General features: G+C 41.6%; 1 protein-coding gene across 2 annotated transcripts in view; it reads right to left on the reverse strand.

Moving 5' to 3' along the window:
* The window catches only part of npnta (nephronectin a), a 72,505-nt gene that overhangs the window by 15,500 nt on the left and 36,753 nt on the right, over positions 1-20,252 (reverse strand). For both annotated transcript variants that reach the window (XM_050043390.1, XM_050043389.1), the window contains 4 exons: positions 7,943-8,062; positions 6,476-6,595; positions 3,455-3,589; positions 1,007-1,129 (listed from right to left, as the gene is read on the reverse strand). In XM_050043390.1, coding sequence (XP_049899347.1) covers positions 1,007-1,129; positions 3,455-3,589; positions 6,476-6,595; positions 7,943-8,062 — 498 coding nt within the window. The remainder of the gene's footprint in view (positions 1-1,006; positions 1,130-3,454; positions 3,590-6,475; positions 6,596-7,942; positions 8,063-20,252) is intronic.

Consider the following 20,252-nt stretch of genomic DNA (forward strand, 5'->3'; position numbering starts at 1 on the left):
ACAAAGACACCCCACGTCCACTGAATTTCTGCTTTTGTGAAATCAATATTGCTCTCTGACAGTGGCTTTTTATCCGTTCATGCGCTCGACCTGATTAGTAATTCTTTGTGTGTTCATAGCCAGGGGCCTCGCAGCATCAGGCTAAAGCTGCTCTGTGTGTGCGGAATGAACCCTGCACTCAAACAGGCTGCTGTGCCCCAGAGATCACCCTCACTTTGCTGATGTCATCAAAGTTACACCTCCTTTTCCTTTGTTCCTCAGCACATTCTTCACGTCAGGAGCAGAGACTGAGACTGGGGGTGGTGGTGTGATGTGGCGGTGGTGGGGGGGCTTCATAAGGGTTTCATGAGTGAAGAATGAGAGTGGACAAAGGCACGATGTTTGAACTCAGTTATTGCCTTCTCAGGTTGCGGGCGACTTTGATATGTGATACACAAATAGGATATTGCAACTCGACTCCCGGAGCACTTGTGGCTCACACCCCCTTGGGCAGGCGACAGGGTGAAATATTTGCAGCTCACTACACCAGGAGGCATCCTCTCTACTCTATAGACTGCTACAGCAGTTGTGTCTGTTAGATGATTAAATAACTGTGGAGAATAAATGACTTCTTGTCCACTGAGCGGCTGTAAAAAACTGCAGACGCACAGAGTAATGAACTCTGTGTCGGCAAGCAAAATGAAACAAACTACCAGGAAAAGAAATATATCACATTTGATGATGACTCCTCTTTTTGGCTGATTAAAATGGCCAGATGTCATGAGAGGAGTCAAGGCTCACTCTGGGCACATGTGATAAGGGAGTAGGGTGATTCAAGTAATGACTGACAGCCAATACAAAGGAAGGAATTTCAGTCCCGACTCTGTGCTTGTGAAGCTATTCCTCCCTCCTTCTTGCTTTCCTGGCTTTTTAAAAAGCACGGGCAGAGAAAACAAAAATGTGAGGCCCCGCTCCTCTTTGCAAAAGTGAGCATCGGGGCCAAGGGGTTTTGGTTCTCAGCTCTTACGTTTGCAGTCGTGGCCCATCCCCCTGTAGCCGTCTTTGCATTTGCACTTGTATGAGCCTGGCGTGTTGTAGCAAGTGGCGAAGCTGCTGCAGTGGCTCTGACCTAAAGAGCACTCATCCACATCTGAAAGATAATGGAAACATAACAGCATTCAGCTACTGGGTGCAAGTGTGAAAAACCTTCAGACGCAACAGAGGAATATCAAAGGATAATTGCTTCGCATCCACTTCAAGGAGGGCTCAAAGTTTATGTCACACGTACTTTTAGTGAAAGCATTTAAGTGAATAACAGTGATCCCTCTGTGAATGCCAGAGCAAAATGAGAGTTATTCATCAGAGATCCTCTCTGACACAGAGCTAGCATTTTGAAGCATTTTGGAGGAACTGCTTTAAAAAATTGTTCTAAAAAACAAAATTAATAAGTAAAGATTGGAGATGGTGCATCTTCCAAATGCTGCTAAGATTCAGTGTAACCCTATGGATGTGTGTAGAATACATGATATGGTTTAGTATGGTGTTAACGTTTATTTGATAGGGACAAATACAATATGGATATAGTTGTGCAAGACAGTTATGCAATGCAATGTATCTCAGTGATAATTTGTAATGCCTGTCCTTAAAAGGCCCTTCAAAATAACACATATAAAAGACATGAGCACAGACAACAAAGGAAAACATGTTGTACATTTTGTTGACCTTATAGAAACACCAGTGCAACTTGCCGGCATACTATATACTATAAATATACTATATATAATCTGAAGTATTCTAATTCTTTATTTAGTATTTTCTTCATCTATCACTTTCACTCCAGAGCATTGCAAATGTAAATGAATGGAATCAGTGATCCTACTTTGTGAGATGGACTAAACTGACTTCGATATGTATCTGCTTTGATTTTAGATCAATTTTCAAGTTCCTAAGCAGTGGTATATTTTACATGTGATGCTATACTGTATTATATTACATTGCAGGTCTCAATACAGTAAAATCAACTTCTTAAAAAGTAGTTAGCACCAGTGGTGGAAAAAGAGTAAACATGGCAGTGTCTCATTGTAGGACTCTATTACGTTACGTTAAGTTAAATTCAATTATCAAAATGTTACTTTATCACTGTGATGGAATAAAACAAAGTACATTTACTCAAGTATAATTTCGAGATACTCGAACTTAACTTGAGTATTTCCACTTTTTGCTAGTCTGTACTTCTGCTTTACTACATCTAAGATGAAAATATTGTACTTTTTCTACATTTATTTGGTAGCTTTAATACTTTACAGATTCCGATTAATAATACAAAATAAAATTAACAAATAAATGATAATGTGTTATGTATGAAGATAAGACTTGACTGCTACCTGGTAAAGGTGGGGGAAAAATGTATACAGCATAGTATCGCCATATTTTGCATGGCAAAATTGTATCGATACAAGAAAGCCAAGTATTGATTCTTTCTCTATATAAATTATCAATATTGCAACTAAAAAATAAACTTTGGTAGAGAACTAAAATACTGGAATAATAAAATCAGTTGCCTTTTCTGTCCTTTCGATACATTTTGCTGCAATAAAAAGGACTGACATTAGATGAGCAGACTGAAACCTTATTAGATATCATATCATGAGGCCTCTGGTGATTCCCACTCCCACTACCAAGCAGTGCATATAGTGACGAATAAGCCCATCTCCAACATGAAAGTAATGTATACTTTAATGCATCACTAATGTATTATATATCATACTGAAATGGAGCACTCTGCATCATGAGTAGTTTTACTTTTTGCACTTTAAGTACATTTTGATGTGCATACTTTTGTACCTGTACTTAAGCAAGGTGCTGAATGCAGGGCTTTTACCTGTAACAGAGTATTTCTATGATGTGGTATTAGGACTTTACTGGATTATTATTACTGATGTTGTAGCAGTTCAAGGTAAAGCTAATTTGAATGTCTTTATATACAGGTGAGTGGATAAATCTATAATAATGCGTCATGTTTGATAAACTGATCATGTGTTTTGTGTGTAAAACCTTAATCTGCAAAGCGACTGCTAACTACAGCTACCAGATGAATGCAGAGGAGTATAAAGTAAAATATTAGCCTCTGAAACAACAGTGAAATGGCAGTATAAAGCAGCATAAAATAAGTAAAATAAAATAAGTCTGTCATAATTGCATAGAAGAACAGTAACTGAGTGGTGGTTATCTTCTGAAGTTGCAGGAGAAAGTATTAAAGCAGGCACAAATTGCACCAGACTATTATTCAAAGTGCATTTTTTTTAATGTGTTAATATGTGTGTGTGCCATCTTTTCTATAAGCTCCCTCAGTGTCTGGTATAAAAGCAAACCTGCATCACTAAAAATAACCTGGTTATGAGTCAAAACAAGTGCATCCATGACCTTTGTAGGTTTTATCTGTAAAAGCCTCACTGAGGAGACCTTGTGACAGTACCTATGCATTGGTATTTCCCATTGATGTATTGCAGGTCAAAGCCTTCGTGGCACTTGCAGATGTAGCTACCAAAGGTGTTTATGCATTTCCTGAACCTGGGACACACCGCGATCCCTGCTGCACACTCATCCACATCTGCAAGAGGAGAAATCAAAGATGCAGGTTATTACACAGGAGAAAATATCCACATTAAAACGTAATGTATTCATCACTTTTTACTAAAAACTTCTTTTAGAGTTGGTCACATACAGTACGTAATGCATTCAAAATAACACAACGCAATGAAAAACTTCAAGGTTAAAGAAAAAGGCAATTGAATCCAAAACTAAACAAACATCTCTGTTCGTACCAGAAGACTTTTTCACCTCCCCTGGTTAGTATTCATTTATGAACAAAGCACATTAGGTATTCTGTTCAGCGAGCAGAATACAATGCACAATACCTTGTTTCATTATTTAAAGACCTTTTCTAAGTGTCTCTGTTGATCACCTTTGCAGGCATGTGGGCATTAATATTTAGACGCAGGAGAGGCTCAACGCATTTGCCTTAAAATCATTAATTTATTTGCTGCATAATGCAGCTGAGGCACCGCGGCACTACAGGGACTGTTGTTTAAAAGGACCTTCAAAACACAGAGACACCTGGACCAGCTGGGAACACAAGCGAGTGAAGTAAGTGTGCAGAGCTCTCTTATACCCTAACAACTACTGTTGAGGTTCTCATCAGCAAGTGCTTAATCCCAAACTGCTCCAGTGGAGCTGCCTAATGGCCAACAGTTGAATTATTTAGCTACTGACAGAGGAGTTGTGAATGATCATGTTTTACATAACACACACATTTGCACACATAAATACAGTCACTGTCAAAATGAATATTAATATTGCTCATAAATGCCTGTTTTAATGAACATTACATCTGGATTTGAAGATGGCTCTGACTGGATTTTTCAAAGCAGCAAATCTTTACGCATCAGATTAAAACCCTTATTCATAGTTACATTATACATCAGCTGATATTAAGCCCCGCAATTGTGTTTTACTTGACAACTTGTCTGATACATTAAGCGATTTGTATGAGAGGCAGCATTGAAATATGAAGCTGTCTCATACCAAACTTCTGCAACAATGCAAAACATCAATACGCTTTGTCATTAATTTTCTGTCACAGTGCAAAACAAGTCAATACTTCATCCGAGTGGATCATCAGACATCCTTCTTAAGGGGATTTCTGGCGTGATCCATTTTTAGTACACGGATAGCAAGTGTTCATTAAAAAAAAGAAAAAGAAAAGGCAATACGAAATTTGAAACATTTCACATCAAATCATGAATCCAATTAACCAAAATATATTTCGTCAACCATCTGGGACGTATCTGTCAAGCTGCTACAAGTTCAATTTTGGACTTAAGCTCAAGATAAAGGGTGAAAATTCTTCACTTTCACTGCTACTTGCAAAGAATAGAAGCTCTTCATCAAATCCTTTATGACATACATTAGCTTCCATAAGTCATTTATCAGGGGTGCAACACAACAACACAAATAAAGCTGGCACTGATTTTGTTTTCAGTCTCTTTTCATGTATCTTCGCTGTCTGCACTTGTCAGCGTGGTAGATGTGGTGATTTCTGCTTGTTATATCGTCCACCAGCTGCGGAATTTCTTTCCTGCAGTTTGGTTTTCTCTGTGTTTCACATTGTGCTAATTTCCTTTTATTTCCTCCTACATAATTCATCCACATTTATATATCAAAAATAGTAGATAGGTGTTGATTTCACATGTTAATTAGTAGTGGAGCTGTTTCATACAAATTAAAACATTGCAAATTATTTATGAACCACAGGGCTGAGTTAATCTTTGACTCTGGCTGCCTGTTCTTAGAGATTGCAGCAAAACAGGAAATGCAGACTTGAATTCACTGTCCTCCATTCACTGTGCTTCAATAGAAGTGAATGGGAGATGGAGCAAAGGATGGCAGTGTAATGTGACTGTACCTTTACACTTTAAAAAAAAAGGAAAAAAAAAGGGTAAGTTCCTTGATAAAGAGTCTCGTTCTCCACGCTCTGCTCAGGATGCTTTTACTACTGAACTAGATTTCTGGAGCATTCAAAAGCAAATGCTTGATAAACATGGGCCCAGACCACTTTTAAAGCTACAACAAAAATGTGTTGACACATTTCACATGAGTAAAAACTGCTTTTTATCTGACTCTACCATCTAAAGCTCTGGTTACTGGAAGGAATCACCTCCATAAATATGATTAGAAACTCTCCATAAAACTCTCCATAAAGCATCAGCTTCTCAAGGGATTCGGAAACATTCCCTGAACTGTCGTAACACCTGTTGCAGGCAACCTTTTCTTCCCCTCCTCCATCATTCTTCATGATTGATGAGCGTCCTGTTTTAGAACTCCGCCCCCTATTAGCCAGCCCCGACTTAAGTGGGACTGTAAGGAGGCGTAACAGGAACAGTCTCGTCTGGAGCAGCCTAAACCTGACACAGGTTAACTGCCTCAACTGCCCCCTTCCTCTGTTAGCTACCTATCTGAGGAGCTGCTCCATATAATAGAGGAAAGAGGGGAGGATAGGAGGAGGATAGGAGGAGGGGAGAGGGGTGGGCTGCCCCTGATCGCATTTCTGCTGTAACAGCTGGAGGAAGTTAGCAGAATAAAGTCACCATTTGGTTGGCGAGGCCTGTTAAATTGTTGGGGTCTGTGATCAAAAATAAAAAAAAAGGCGAATTGGTTAATTTAGTTGTATGAATGTGGGCTTCGCTCACTAATAGGTTTTGTTCGAGTTCCAAAATTATATTTTCACAGCCAAGTTTTCTTTCTTGCTCTGCCAAAACTGTTGCATTTGATTATCACTCAGCTAATTTAAAAGCTGAGAAGAACATAAAAAAAATTAATGATAAATAAATAAATAATAATTGTTTGTGATGCTTTACATGAGCGGCTCATGGAAGGGAGTGGTGGCCACAAGGCTCAGTTTTCAGGCCTGTGGAGATATATAAAGACCAGGACATACCCACACAGGTTCTTCCATCCGGAGCCAGCTGTAGCCCCGGCGATGGACACTGACATCGGACCTCTCCTTTCAGCACCTCGCAGCCGTACTGGCAGTTGGCCATGCCACAAGTGCGAGCGTCTGACGGACACAAGGGAAACACAACACATATTAACACATGATGGTGCCACAAGGGAGAGAAGGAGGGGGGTGGTGGGAGTAGGGGGGGGTTGTTCGTAATGCTCACACTCACTTTCTTTCCTTCTCACATCCACACTCACACTTTATCCTCCAGCTAGTGTGTGAGTGCCAGGCCGCTGCCTGCCTTTTCAGATATTAGCCGAGTTGACCCTGAGGTGCAGACAACAGAGCAGCTCACACTCTGCCATTATTAGATTCCTGTGCTGCGCAGTCACTCTAGGCTCACACCTTAGCCCACGCAATCCTCCCTCACCCACTTTCATCCCTTCCTACACCTAAAGAATCGTAATCCATCTCCATCCTATCGAAGTGTGTGCAGTGTGCAGCGCCTCTGTTGTCGAGCCGTGCCGGGCAGATCAAGACCCTCCAAAATAATAACATAATGGAACAGATTTTGTTCGGCTTCTCACAATAACTTCGTATCCTAAAAAGGAAATTAAAAGTGAGGCTCATGCTGCCGTTGCCACTTCGGCTGCCGCAGGCACCCTGGAGCACAGTTTGATGACTGAGGCAGGCCGGGCTGATTAAATGCTACAGCAATCTATTGATCAAAGCAGTAGCAGGGGAGAAAAGAAGAGCGGTAAGGTGTTTAACACTATCATGCTATCATCACACAACAACACCTGGAATAGTTTGAGATTGCCCCAAGTGGTGAGCAATTCAGACTTTAAAAGGGTGGGAAAATGAATTTTCTCCTGATAAAAAAGAACTAATTAAAATGAGGCACTGAGAGTCACGCCATGCTCGAGTGGAAACGTGAGGAGAAAATAGTTATCAGGTGGGAAACAGAGTTTACAGAGAGACATGTACAGGCATTAACTCCCATTCTGCAGAATACCTCAGGGCAACCAATGAGAACTGCACATTCACTCAAGGGTCTTAAGATTGTGTTTCTTTCATACTTTTCATTTTAGGCCTCTTAGGGTTCTTCAGAGGGGTCCTTCAGACTGCGGAGTTGCTAGAATGAAGCGGATCAACGTGGGGCTTTAATCAAAACAGTCTATCAAAGGACTGCGAGGCTGCTGTCAGAGGTACTCACACAAGTGGGAAAACGTATTTTATAATAGAGAGCATATGTCATCAGCATTGCTTCGCACTGGCATTCAGATGAATACATTTGTAGTTAAGTGAAGAACGGCTTCACAGTAGCACACCCAGGCTACAAAAAGAGCGACTGAGAAAAAACATGAGGCAGAAAATAGATCAGGGTTGAGAATATCTACATGTCAGACAACAAAACAAACAGAGACATGTGTGTTTGTGTGTGTGTGTGAGCGACAGACTCACTTCCACAGGTCCCATCAGGCATCAGCATGTAGCCGTTGAGGCAGTAGCACTTGTAACTCCCATATGTGTTCATGCACCTGTGTTTACAAGGCCTCGGCTTGAGCCCGCACTCATTCAGGTCTGCAGACAGAGAGAGACGGCATAAGTGGACTGGAGGACAGAGAAAGACAGACCCTCCGTCACAGAGGTGAAATTAGTCAGAGGGCAAAGGTGAAGAGGTCAACGATGTCAAACCTCACCCATCCATTTAGGTGTGTGTCTGTGGGTGTGTTTATGTGTGTGTGTTTTGTAAGGGGTGGGGGTGTCTTCGAGGAAGTGCCGTGTTCTGACAAGCCTGTAACTTCCCTCTTTGATGATTTAACAGGAAGCCAGTGTCAGCTGTCAACCTGCCCATTACCTGCAAGTGATAAAAGATGCTATTATACCCCTCTGACTCACCACGACTTCATGTGGTTGTGGCTGCAAAATCCAACACTCTTTGATAGCTACATATAATTCCGGTGTTTTTATGCAGACATAAAAGTAGCAAAATCTCACCCACAACAGCCCGTGAAAATCGTATTAGAAAATGATGCTGTCTGACTTCGGAGCAGGGAGGGCTCTTGGGAGAAAGGAATATGCCCTGAGCTCAACACCTGTCAAACGCTTATGCAAATTCAAGTCATTATACCCTTCTCACTGCACAACATTTATACATTTCAGTCGCAGGGCCCTGGTGTTATGTATGTTGCCTCACAGGAATGACTTGCTGACACTCCTAAATAAAACAGAGCTACAGCATTAATGTTATTAGTTACACCTGTGTGCTCTCTGCTACGACAAGTCAAAGTGTCCTCCGCGTGAAGGGTTTATGGTGGCGAAATTAAATAAATATTTTTCTGTTTACTTACTCTTATTGTATATTTCTCTGAAATCTTATTTCAAGGACTGTAACTAAAGTAAAGTGACGTTCCCAACATAAAAAATGTAGCAAACCAACCAACCAAGAGCGAGACAGCTCTGTAGTACTTTGACGTGCCATAGCAGGAAACGCACAGGTGTAACAAATAACATTAATCATGTCCTCATTCCACTTTGATATTTCAGTCACAGGTCCTTGGTGTTGTGTATGTCACCTCCCTGGGATAACTCACTGACACTTCTAATTGGAACAGAGACACCATTAATGTTCTTAGTTACACCTGTGTACTTCCTGCAACGACAAGTCAACGTGTCCTTCATTCAAAATGCTTATAGAGGCTGAGTTAAGGATGTAAACAGGTTTATTTTTTACTATAAACTGCACTGAACACATTTTAAAGAATATAAAGTGATGTTCAAAACATCCCATGAGAGCATGATGATGTTACATGGCAGGTATTTTGACATGCCACAGTATCAAACACATAGATAACTAACAGCATTAATGATGCCTGCATTCCATTTAGATGTGTCAGGTACAGAGCCTTGATACTGTGTATGCTGGCTCCTTGACATACCTGAATTAAACAGCCACATCATTGCTGTTACTAATAACACCTGTGTGAAAGTGCTGTGCTTTGATTTAGGACCTGTCTACACCGTAGACTGTATCAAACATGAACGACATGACCCCACAAAAGTGAAGCCAAAACATCCCGATCGCCCCCCTGGTGGCTGGCTGCAGTATAGGTCATACACTGACGGGACATGGGCCAAACTCAACGACCAAAGTACACGCCAAATAAATTTGTCCAAAAGATGGTTTCTCTCATTTTAGAAGGCTCTTATCACACTGCTGTACGTTCAAGTCGTATTTTACAGACGTGTAAATGGGCAGGAACTTGATACTGTAGAGATCACTACTGTGCAGACTCCAGCTCCAAATGGCGCTACCAGCGTAAGATGGCAGTGGACGTGTCCAGCATATTTTGGCTTCATTGTTGTACAGTGGAGATGCATCATTCACATGTAGTCTATGGTCTCAACATATACATATATTTTTGAAAATGGATATTATCCTCTGCATTTGGCCTCTTATCCACACCCGAACAGAGTTTTAGGTCTAAAATGAAAAAGCCTTGTAAGATGCAATTCTTGTATTCTTTGTATCCTCGCGGACATGTAAACTGGAGCATTTTGGAAATGATGACTCTTCAACTTGCACATGCCTATTGTTCTCTCAGAAGCAACAACAATAGTGGACTTCCTGTTTCATTACTTTCTGTTAGCTCTGTTCAGTCTAAAGACTACTTTAGACTGAAAGTTAGAACTGCTGCGCCACTTCACCGATGAAGGGAGGCGTGTGCTGTGCCTAGCATTATTGGTCCTCCTCAGTGTCTGCGGTTTGAAGTCCACCAGAAACAATGGTCTTTGATCAGGTCCGGTCAAACCAGCAGATAGTGGGACAATTTTGATGAGGAGTGGAAGGTTCGCATTTTTCTAATAAGAGCATTACTTATATCTTTGAGTTCCTTCGTCTTTATATCAAAGGGGAATCAGCGGTGATGAGATCTCCAGTAGGTGTTTTTAAAAAGGTAACGACCTTTTTAAAAAGACTGTGGAGGACAGTTTACGCCGGCGGAAGTTTTGGATTTCTTTTTTAAATGGAGGGGGAAATATCCATTTTTGTGCAGTCAGGGCCTTCTGGCTGTCGATTCTTTGATAACAAAGCATTCAAACCAACCAAAAATAATCATTTAGCTCATTGCCTTTTGTCACAGCAGACAGTTTTTTGCACACAGGTGTAATTAAAACATTAGTTAATGAATGTCTGTATTCCATTTATGCAGCTTACTGGGACATCTAAATGAAATGGAGCCATCATGGAGCATCGCAGTAGTTCAAGTAGGGACAGGAGTGGTTTTATAGTCACAGTTATCAAGTTCACGACCATCTCACCCATTTTAGTTCTCGTACAGTCTGGCTGGTGCTTATTTTTTCTGCCCTCTCCAATAAATGGTTAAACCTTGACCTGATCGTCCTGTCTGAAATGTTATTGCGCTCCTCCCACAAGCATAAGTCAGAATGTCTTTTGTGAAAAAGGCCAATAAGCATTCCAGATACACATCGTTTTTAATAGAATATTGATCATGCTGCCATTAGCCGTGGTGGAAAGTAACTAATTACTCTCATTACTGTAATTGGGAATCTTTGCAGAGTATTTGTTCTGTTTGAGTACACTCAATAATTCATTTAAGTGGATTCTTGATTCTGTCTGCACTCATACATTGAGAAAGAGAGGGATTATAGAGTCGCCTGGAGTTACCCTGCTCCGACACAGAGAGGAAGATTTTTCATTTCACTTTTCTTTAAACCTCTTTTTCCTCCTAAAGCAATGTTCAAGATTAAGTTTTCTCATGAAGAAAATAGTGGTGCTACTCTTGCAGAGCATCACTTTACTGAGGAGGGTAGGTTTAAAAATGTTTTCCTACTTCCTCATATTTTAAGTAATATTTGGGGAAAGCAACAGAACTTGTCGGGTTATTATTGAAATCTTCCTTACTGCAGTTTTAGGTAATTGTCATGGAATCTTAATTACTGGATCCGAGGGTAAAACATGACTTTTACAGCCTGTAAGGATTAACACATATTAAGCCAAATTTTATTACAGTGATTCATCAGGAAGCATTTGATGTTCTGATCTCAGACAAAAGTTAGTTATAATTCCTTTAATGTGAGAGTTGGCATATCATAGAGCTTAATTTTACTGGATGTCTGAAATAACCTTTCAAATTAAATCGAGGCTCAAGTAATGAATGACTTCTGGCTTTGGTCCAGTGCTTTCCCCTGAGTAATTTCTAATGAGTGTGTAGGTGGGGTTTAAAACGTACGAATATTGACGGAGACAATGGGCATTGATGGACACATATTTCTTCCTTAAATCACCAAAACATTTCTTCCCGCCTCTCACCTAAATATAGGGTCCGTTGGGAGTACCAGGCCAAAAAGGGGAAAATCCAACTACACGGGAATATATCACACTGGAATGACAACACAGGCTCCAACAAATAGAAATAACTTAAACTATGAATATCACCCGCTGTTTCAGGGATACAGTTGAACCATCACAAATAGATTTTGCCTCACTGTACAGCACATGAGGGGTCGTTTTCATCTTGGCCGGCCGCACTGTAAATGGCGCCGTGTTTAGCTCTGCGGACATATGCAGCGCGCATTCTTTAAGTGCCGCATACCTCCTACATTTAACAGATACCATAGATTAATTTGGATGAATGACGGAGCAGATGCCTAGTTTGTATATCCGCAGACCCCACCTTCTATTAATGGTCGGCTGAAGCCTTGTTGGTTGATTCAGAGGGCGCGGCTGGAATTTGGACCGACTGTCTGCTTGTTGAATCCTATTGTACCGAGTGCCACCAGGCTTTAAGTCTTGTTCCATGACTGTAAATTCCTCTGGATATATAGAGGTCAATTTGGGAATGCAGTTGTTGGATGACAACCACTATAGTAAAAAAAAATATAGAGATACTTGACTGAATAAAAGAGAAAGGATAACAAGGAGCCAATTTTAGGAGTGTCACACGGACTTGTGTTACAAGCAAACTAAATTGATTTATGGACTAGCGTGTGAGGCACCCAGTGGCTCACCTGGCAGAGCAGGTGCCCCATGTACAAAGGCCTATGTCCCCAGCAGCTGCGGGTTGTTTTCCAACCTGCGACCCTTTGCTGCATGTCATCCCCTCTCTTTTCCCCTTTAACTCTGAAGCTGTCCCAGCAAATAGAGGCAAAAAGCCAAAAAAACGTAAGAAGAAAAAGGGGAGGGCCAGTGTGTAAGATTTGGGGGGATTTAGTGGCATCTAGTGGCGAGGATTGCAGATTGCAACCAGCTGAAACTTCTCCTGGTTAGGATTCCGTCAGTGTTCAGGAGGTTTTGTACTGGGAACAGAATTATCTCCAGTGGTCTCTTCTTCTCCAAAACACATTGAACAGTTGATTTAAACTGGTATAAACACTGAATAAAACACTTTTACGTTACAAATTCATGTTTCTCCAATGCCATTCGGCTCTTTGATAAGATCCAGACCTTCAGGAGATTTATACCGGGAGCTGAATTACTGGCAGAGGTCTCTTCCTTTACAAAACAAACAGACCCACTGATTTAAACCAGTAAAAACACTATATAAAAGCAGCTTCATGTTAAAAGAATTTGCGTTTTTCCGACAGTCATTGCGGAGTGGCTGTGAACTATGGTGGCCAAGGTGAAAATGCCAATGGCCCTATCTAGAGCCAGAATAGATATGTATACATTAGGAAAACTTACTCACATACCTAAATTTCTGCCAGTTTATTCCCCTAAATCCTACATACTGGACCTTTAAAGGTAATGTTTTAAATGATCCAAATATAAAAATGATAGGATGAATATGTAGGGCCAAATTGTCCTGTAACACTATTCAAGTAAAAACCAAATTCCAGATCTGTTTGTTTTTTTGTTTGCATGTGTGCATATGAAAAGAAGTTTCTCTGCAGGTGCAATGTCATACCAAACTGAATACTGACATTGCACTACACGCACATAATAGGCCCGACACAAAATTGCACTGCCACTGTGTGTGTGCTACTGCTGGTGCGCACCACATGAATACAGAGGCCATTGTGTTTTTGAAGCCTTTTTAAAAGCCTTTCTTTCTTGACAAATATTAATTCTTCTTAATTCTTTATCAAAACAAACTAAGTCAAAATGATTTGTCTTGTCCTTGTCAGACAGACGGCTTGGCTCTGATCACTTTCACAGTCAGTGAAACACACACACACACACACACACACACACACACACTTCACTTTTTTAATTAGCGGTGTCAGCCCTGTTTTCCTCCCTGGTTTTCACAGTAAACAACTGGCATTCTCATTACGGCGATTACAGAAAACCATAGCAACACTCTCCATTGTCAGCGTGGCAGAGAAACAGGTCTCCACTTGCCCGTTGCACTGAAAAACAGCTTAAAAATGTAAATGAGGGATTATTGAAATGGTCACATTCTCAGACAGAGGCAGCTCTGTGAGCATCAGCACATGCCAGACACAAGACACAGCCAGGGCCTCCTCCGCGTAGAAAGAAACAGACAAGACGGTGAGAGGACACAGAGGACAAGACTGAGAGAGAGGACACAGAGAGATGGAAAAACTTAGAGATAACAGACAGACATGACCACCAACTGACAGTTCGACACGGCCCCAGGACTGCAGAAACCTGTGCGATAGCAGAGGTGGAGAGCCCCTCTGGGCCGTTCACTGTACGCTAAATGAACTGCTGAGACACATCTGAAGTGATGCAAAGTGGAGTGATTTATTGGGTCAGCTCCACTGAGGTATGCTATGCTACATTCCCGACACGCCTCTATCACTGACAGAGAGATTAGCAGAAGGCTTTTTCTTGGGGATATGCTTGACTCTAAAGAAGATAAGACCGGTTGGAACTCGAGGCCTTTTTCTAGCATCGGTGGAGGAGTCATGAGTGCTGTGTCCATGTCGATGATGGTTTTAAAAGGGAAGGAGGAGCTCTTTGTTTCAGGTGCTCAAAAAAACTAGACAGGGAAATAAGAGAGAGCAAGGGGGCAGAAAATCGTGATGGCTCTTTGGTACTGAGAAACAGTTTTTTAAAGTAGAGAGTGAAAGAAAGTGAGGCAGAAGTGGAGTGGTGGCATGCTTGGCATTCATGCTGGCATTTCTGCTGAAAATCTACTCTTGGGTGGTGTCTCTTCTGCCGGCGGAAGACAGAAAGCCATAAGAAAATAGTTGAGAGTGACATTCGCTCCTCCGCAGTCCGCACAGTGCAGCACCATGCACGTTGCTAAGATTGGGAAGAAGAGGAGAAGCTGCCGGGGGGCAAGGGGAGGTCGATCGAAGAATCTCACCCTCCATCACTACTCTCGCTGGCTGATGGTCCACGGGAAGAAAGATAGGAGGGTGACTGAACCACACAGGTGGAGTTAAATAGTCCAGCTCCTCTTCTTTAGACAAAATAAAATGGGTTAGAGGGGATGGGGGGGGAGTGGATGGAAGGAGGTTTGATTGAAGATAAAGTAGTACAGGGTGGAGAGAGTAAGGAGGAGAGAAGGAGAGAGAGACAGAGAGAGATGTAGTGAGAACGAAAAGCACCAACCCATGGATTAGAACACCTCTGACCACACCACATTCCTGGAAAGTAAAGAGGAACATTATGCAGCAAAGAGGATTACACTTGTGGGAATTGGACATGAGCTGAGTATCAGAAAAAAAAAAATTCTGGGGCACATGGGAGAAACAGTGGAAGTGTTTTTGCGTCCCTTCTCCTCCTGCCCTCCTCTCTCTTCTGCATTCCTATTTTGTTGGGAGGGTGAAATAGGATCTGAGAGAATTACAGTATCTCACGGATTCAGAGGATCCCTTCTCAATTTGTATCTGGAGGTTCAAAGGTAGACAGGAGTTACCGTTAAAAAGGGCAAATCACTGCTTGACTACAAACACTTCATCCTCGAGAACTTCAGCCCCCTCCCCTCTCCGTGTATCCATCCATCCATCCAGCAGCCTTTCCTCCGGCAGTCAGCTAACAACACCTTTTGTTAAGTGACAGGAAGATGATACAGCTACCTCTGACTGTTTCGCACACTTTAAATCGTTGAAGCGTTTCCCCATTGAGGGATGCTGTAACTTAAGCTGAGAGGTTATGCAAGTCTGCTGCATTCCTGCCAACTCTACACAGGGCAGAAACACTTGTCGCATGCCTTCTCTGCAAATAGGTACCATGGATGGGTATCGGTGAAAGATATTTAAGTAGTAAAGAACAATAATTCATTGAGAGAATCATGTAACCAGTGCAGCACGGTCTAAAAAGTTTGCAGGCAAGTAAACAGTCCAGGCAGAAAGCAAATGAGGAACACATTGGCTTAAATGTCTTTTGAAACAGAGACATCCTCGAAAACAATACAAGAAATCAGAGGTTTATTAAGTAAAGCTGGGCATACAGCCTCATTTTATAGCTGGATTGGTTTCAGCTTTGTTGGACGCTGTTTGCCGTGCAGTGTACAAGGGGAAGTGTGGGCAGACGATGGCCTGATAACTGCTCCTGACTGTCCGTCAAACTTTTGGATGAATTTCTGGCACGTCAGAAATTGTGGTTGTCTGTTGTCAGGCTCTCGCACAGTTGAAGCAGAGCCATGAATCAGTTCTCATAAGATCAGTGTCTCACTCAATCACTGTGTGCAGTATATGCTCAGCTAGTTCGTTGGTGACGCTAACTGCTAACAGCTTAAGCTAGGTCGCTAGGTCGCTAGGACGTTATAGGTTTTGCTGAGGTACTTGTCCACCTCCTTGTGAGTTGGCCACTTTGATTTTGCCCAGGGTCTTCTTTGTGAATCTAAAGACATTCAAAATAAAGGCTGTGTTCCTCCTCTTTCTATGCCACTCACTTCTACAAAGGTTGGTGACCATTTTTCTCTGCAATTTAACTTTGCTAACCTGGCCTTGTGCGCCTCTTTTACCTACTTGTACCGTCATATGAGCAGAAATAGATTTTAAAGTTCTTTTTGGGACTTTACATTATTGTGAACCATACCTCTGCGAGCGAGCAATCTTCCACCTGCCAAAACGAATTCAAATGAATCGTTAGTGACCATCGTCAATAGCAAGCATGGTCCAGCAAACAATACAAGAGCCCTCATTATGCTGAAAGGCATTTTGAATATTGCTCAAATCACATTTACATGCATGCTGGATAATAATTACCTAAATTCCTCCAAATTTGTCCCCACCACGCAACACTGCTTGTATACACACTGCAAACTTATATTGTAGGAACATTACAGCTGTTGTAAGCTGATACTTAAGTAAGCTAACTATGCTTTTCTGTCCAACAGAAATTCCACATCTCTCTTCTTCTTGAATGCTCACCAGCAAAAGTAAAAGATAACCCTGGATTCACTCTGGTTTTTGAGCGGACTTCCAAAAAACACAGAGTGTCACCTGGGGGTGGTGCCATATGTCCTGCATCATACATAGTGTTGTGTGCCTGATGGGTGTTCTTGTCAGCTAGGTCGTCTTGTCACTTGACACATGCGCTAGCAAAACCGTAACAGATAAAGTTGTTTATTAGCCTGATCTTTGCCTTAACACCAAGTTTAAATGCACAGAAAACTTAAGCCTAACTGTAACTTTAAACAGAAATTCTTTTTTTAGTTTTTGGTGATCAGCAATTAACAAAGATACACTTAAGAATTTTGCTACTTGTACTGCCGGCATGGCTGCAGCTGTGTTAATGTAAGACTTCCCTGCAGTTTTTTAAATGAGCTTCACTTGACTGCTAATAAATCAATTGACCATCAAAAGGTTATACTTTGAAGTATGTACAACTAAATAGTGTTAAAATATATTGATATTTAGGGCCAGTCCCAATACCCTTAGCCCTACCCCTACAAAATAGTTCCGTATGGGTGAACGCAACCGACACAGTGACGTAGTGAGTGGTGTCCCAATTCCTAGGGAAAGATTTCAACCCCTACTCCTCCTTTACAAGCTTTAGAAATAAAACTGGGCCACACTCTGCCACTCAGTCCAACTTCTCATTGTCATCTAACCAAAATAAATCCGTATTTTTGTTTGACGTTCTTACAAAGATGCACGCAGGTGATCACATAAAGTATGAACATGCACTCAGAGCACAGGCTGAGACAGCACGGTCACAGAACTGACTGAAGCGTGCACTGCTGCGTCCTGCAAAACCAAAAACCCCATGTATTTGGGCAGTGTTGTTTTGGAACGAGCTTAGTCCTCTTGGTGTTTCGCCTTGCTACATTTGTGTACATGTCAGTGTTGGGTCTGCAATTTTTGTAGCTTCCCCTTGGATGCATGCTGCTACTACCTGATTGCTACCCTTTTATAACATGCCAACCTCTCCTGTGCTCTGTTATTGGCTGGGGGCTACATGCTGATAACATAACAAAATAAGAAAACACAGACAGAGGGCAGGGTCTCTGCAGAAAAATACATCAACACACACTTGCAGTGGTCATATCTGATGATTAAAGGGGATTACATTTGCATGAATCTAAAAAAATTCCCACATACTATACCTTTAAACTTGAATAATATCACATGAAATTTGAAGAGAGCAGCTTTACCAGAACATGAGGCTGTAGTATCGCACCACCAATATCCCCCTGAGACAAACTGCATGATTATCTAAAGGGATCTGAGACTGAAACCCATGGGACTCAATGAGTGTTAGTGAAACACCAGAAAGTGCATCATGTGGCATAAATAATAAAATAGTAAAAAAAAAACTGTGCTGTGCACCCATTGTTGGATGAATTCAGCTACAGTATACAGCCACAGTGAGAAAATAACATAGATAACAGCCAAAACCTCGAGCGTGGTTGTGTCGACTCGTTCATTTAGCGGGGCATGATTTCTGCTTTCTGATAAAACAAAATAACCTCAAAGAGTCTGAAGGAGGTCGGTGACATTATTGATCTGATCTCAACAATCACTTAGCCATGTGTTGAGATTTTAATGCTGCTTTACTTTCTGGTCTGTATCCATGCGGCACCTTCCTGCCATTCTCCATTCCTTTTCATCAGCTCAGTGATAGAGGGCAGTCCTGCAAGACAGCACCCGGTATGAGGAGATAGTGCCGCACTGTTTTTTTCACTGTAACATATTGCTTCTTCATATGCATTTTCTCAGTTGTGGTGGTAACTGACTTGCTTAATCATCTTTACAGTGAAAATGTGACTTTCTTTTTTGCATCATTAGAATCACCACTCAGTGGGGGGTTAGCAGGAGATCAGATCTATTATTAATATCTATATATATAAATGATTTCCATTTCTTTCTGTTCTCACTTTGTCTCCCACCATCTGATTGCCTTTTCACCAGCCATTAAAGGGATACTTTGCAGATTTTCAATCAGCTTTGTATTAAAACACTGTGGGTAGTATGTGTGAATCTACTGTGGTACGCTTCCCTCCATCTTACCAGTGCCCAGATCTCCCTGCTCATCTCTCAGCTCAAATTCGCCAGATGACGCGACTTTTGCTGGCTCTATGGCTGTTACTCAAACTACAGAATGTACCTCCTCGTTTTTGAATGCCTGCCACCACAGACACAAAGAGTATGTATGCGGATTTAGAAGGAGAGACCCGCCTCCCTCTCTGTCTCTCTCCAAAACTCAGACCAAATTGAATCAAATGGTAAAACTAGGCAGTGCTGATGAATTATAAACCAAGGTTCTGTTACTGTATTGCCTACTTTAAGCCTAATATGTCATAAATATATTTTAGTGGACTGTTTGGCTGTAGTATGAGAATTTGTGAACAAGAAGTGGGCACTGAACTGTTTCCTCTATTGTAAAAATGGAGATAATAATATAAAAAATACAAACCAAGACTCCATTACTGCGCTGCCTATTTCTCACCTAAAATGTTTTCAGAATCATATTTTATCTTACTGTTCAACTGTAATTCTAGACTGCGGGTGCGTTTCGAATCACATACTTTTTCTTTTTACTTTTAGTAGGTACTGCAGCTGCCCTTAAAAAGTACATACTGTTACATGCTGTATGCACACAATAAGGACACACTACTTTCTCATTACATTACGCCCTGAACTTTGACCTTCTTACTCATATATCTGTTACCATGGAGATAAAAGAAAAACACAGCTTACCGAGTTTAACAGAGACGGAGATCAACCCGGAGAGCTCTGCTGTTGTTACTTTGCAATGTATGTAGTTTCACATCTCCAGTTTGCTGTCATTGTTATTTTTATAGTTATGTCCCATTGTTGCTAGTGATATTTATGATTATTTTGACCACTTAAACTTAATCAATATTCCTATTATTAATATTCGACTGGTCATCAGTTACTTCAATGCACTGTCATCCGTCATTGCAACTTCTTCCAGCTGTCAATCAGCTGTCATCTGATTGCGGCGCAGTCGACGTGAAGTATGGTCCGCTGCGCAGAGGATTATGGGTCAGAACAGCCAGAGAAGCATGCTGACTTGCATACTGCATAATCAGACCGGATGTTGTAGAACATCCTGGTATTTTTGGCATGCTGCATTTGACATACTGGGCTCTAGTTTCGCAGACCGGGCGAGGCGGGGGCGCAGCGCACCTGTGCTTCGCCAACTGGGTGTTACCAGGTGGATTTTGCAAGTTTGGCACACCGTGCGCGCTGGTGCAGCTACTCCTCTTTCCCACCTCCGTCCCTCCTACCTGCGCAAGTCGGAAAGAGGGAGGAGAGAAGGCGTGGAGTGGGTTTTACACACATCACACCAATCAAATGAGCCCCTCTCCTCGCCCTTAAATGTGCCACACGAAGGCGTAATGAGAGTTTACTCAATTCACCA

Source organism: Epinephelus moara, chromosome 5 (assembly GCF_006386435.1).
Source record: "Epinephelus moara isolate mb chromosome 5, YSFRI_EMoa_1.0, whole genome shotgun sequence".
Classification (NCBI taxonomy): Eukaryota; Metazoa; Chordata; class Actinopteri; order Perciformes; family Serranidae; genus Epinephelus; species Epinephelus moara.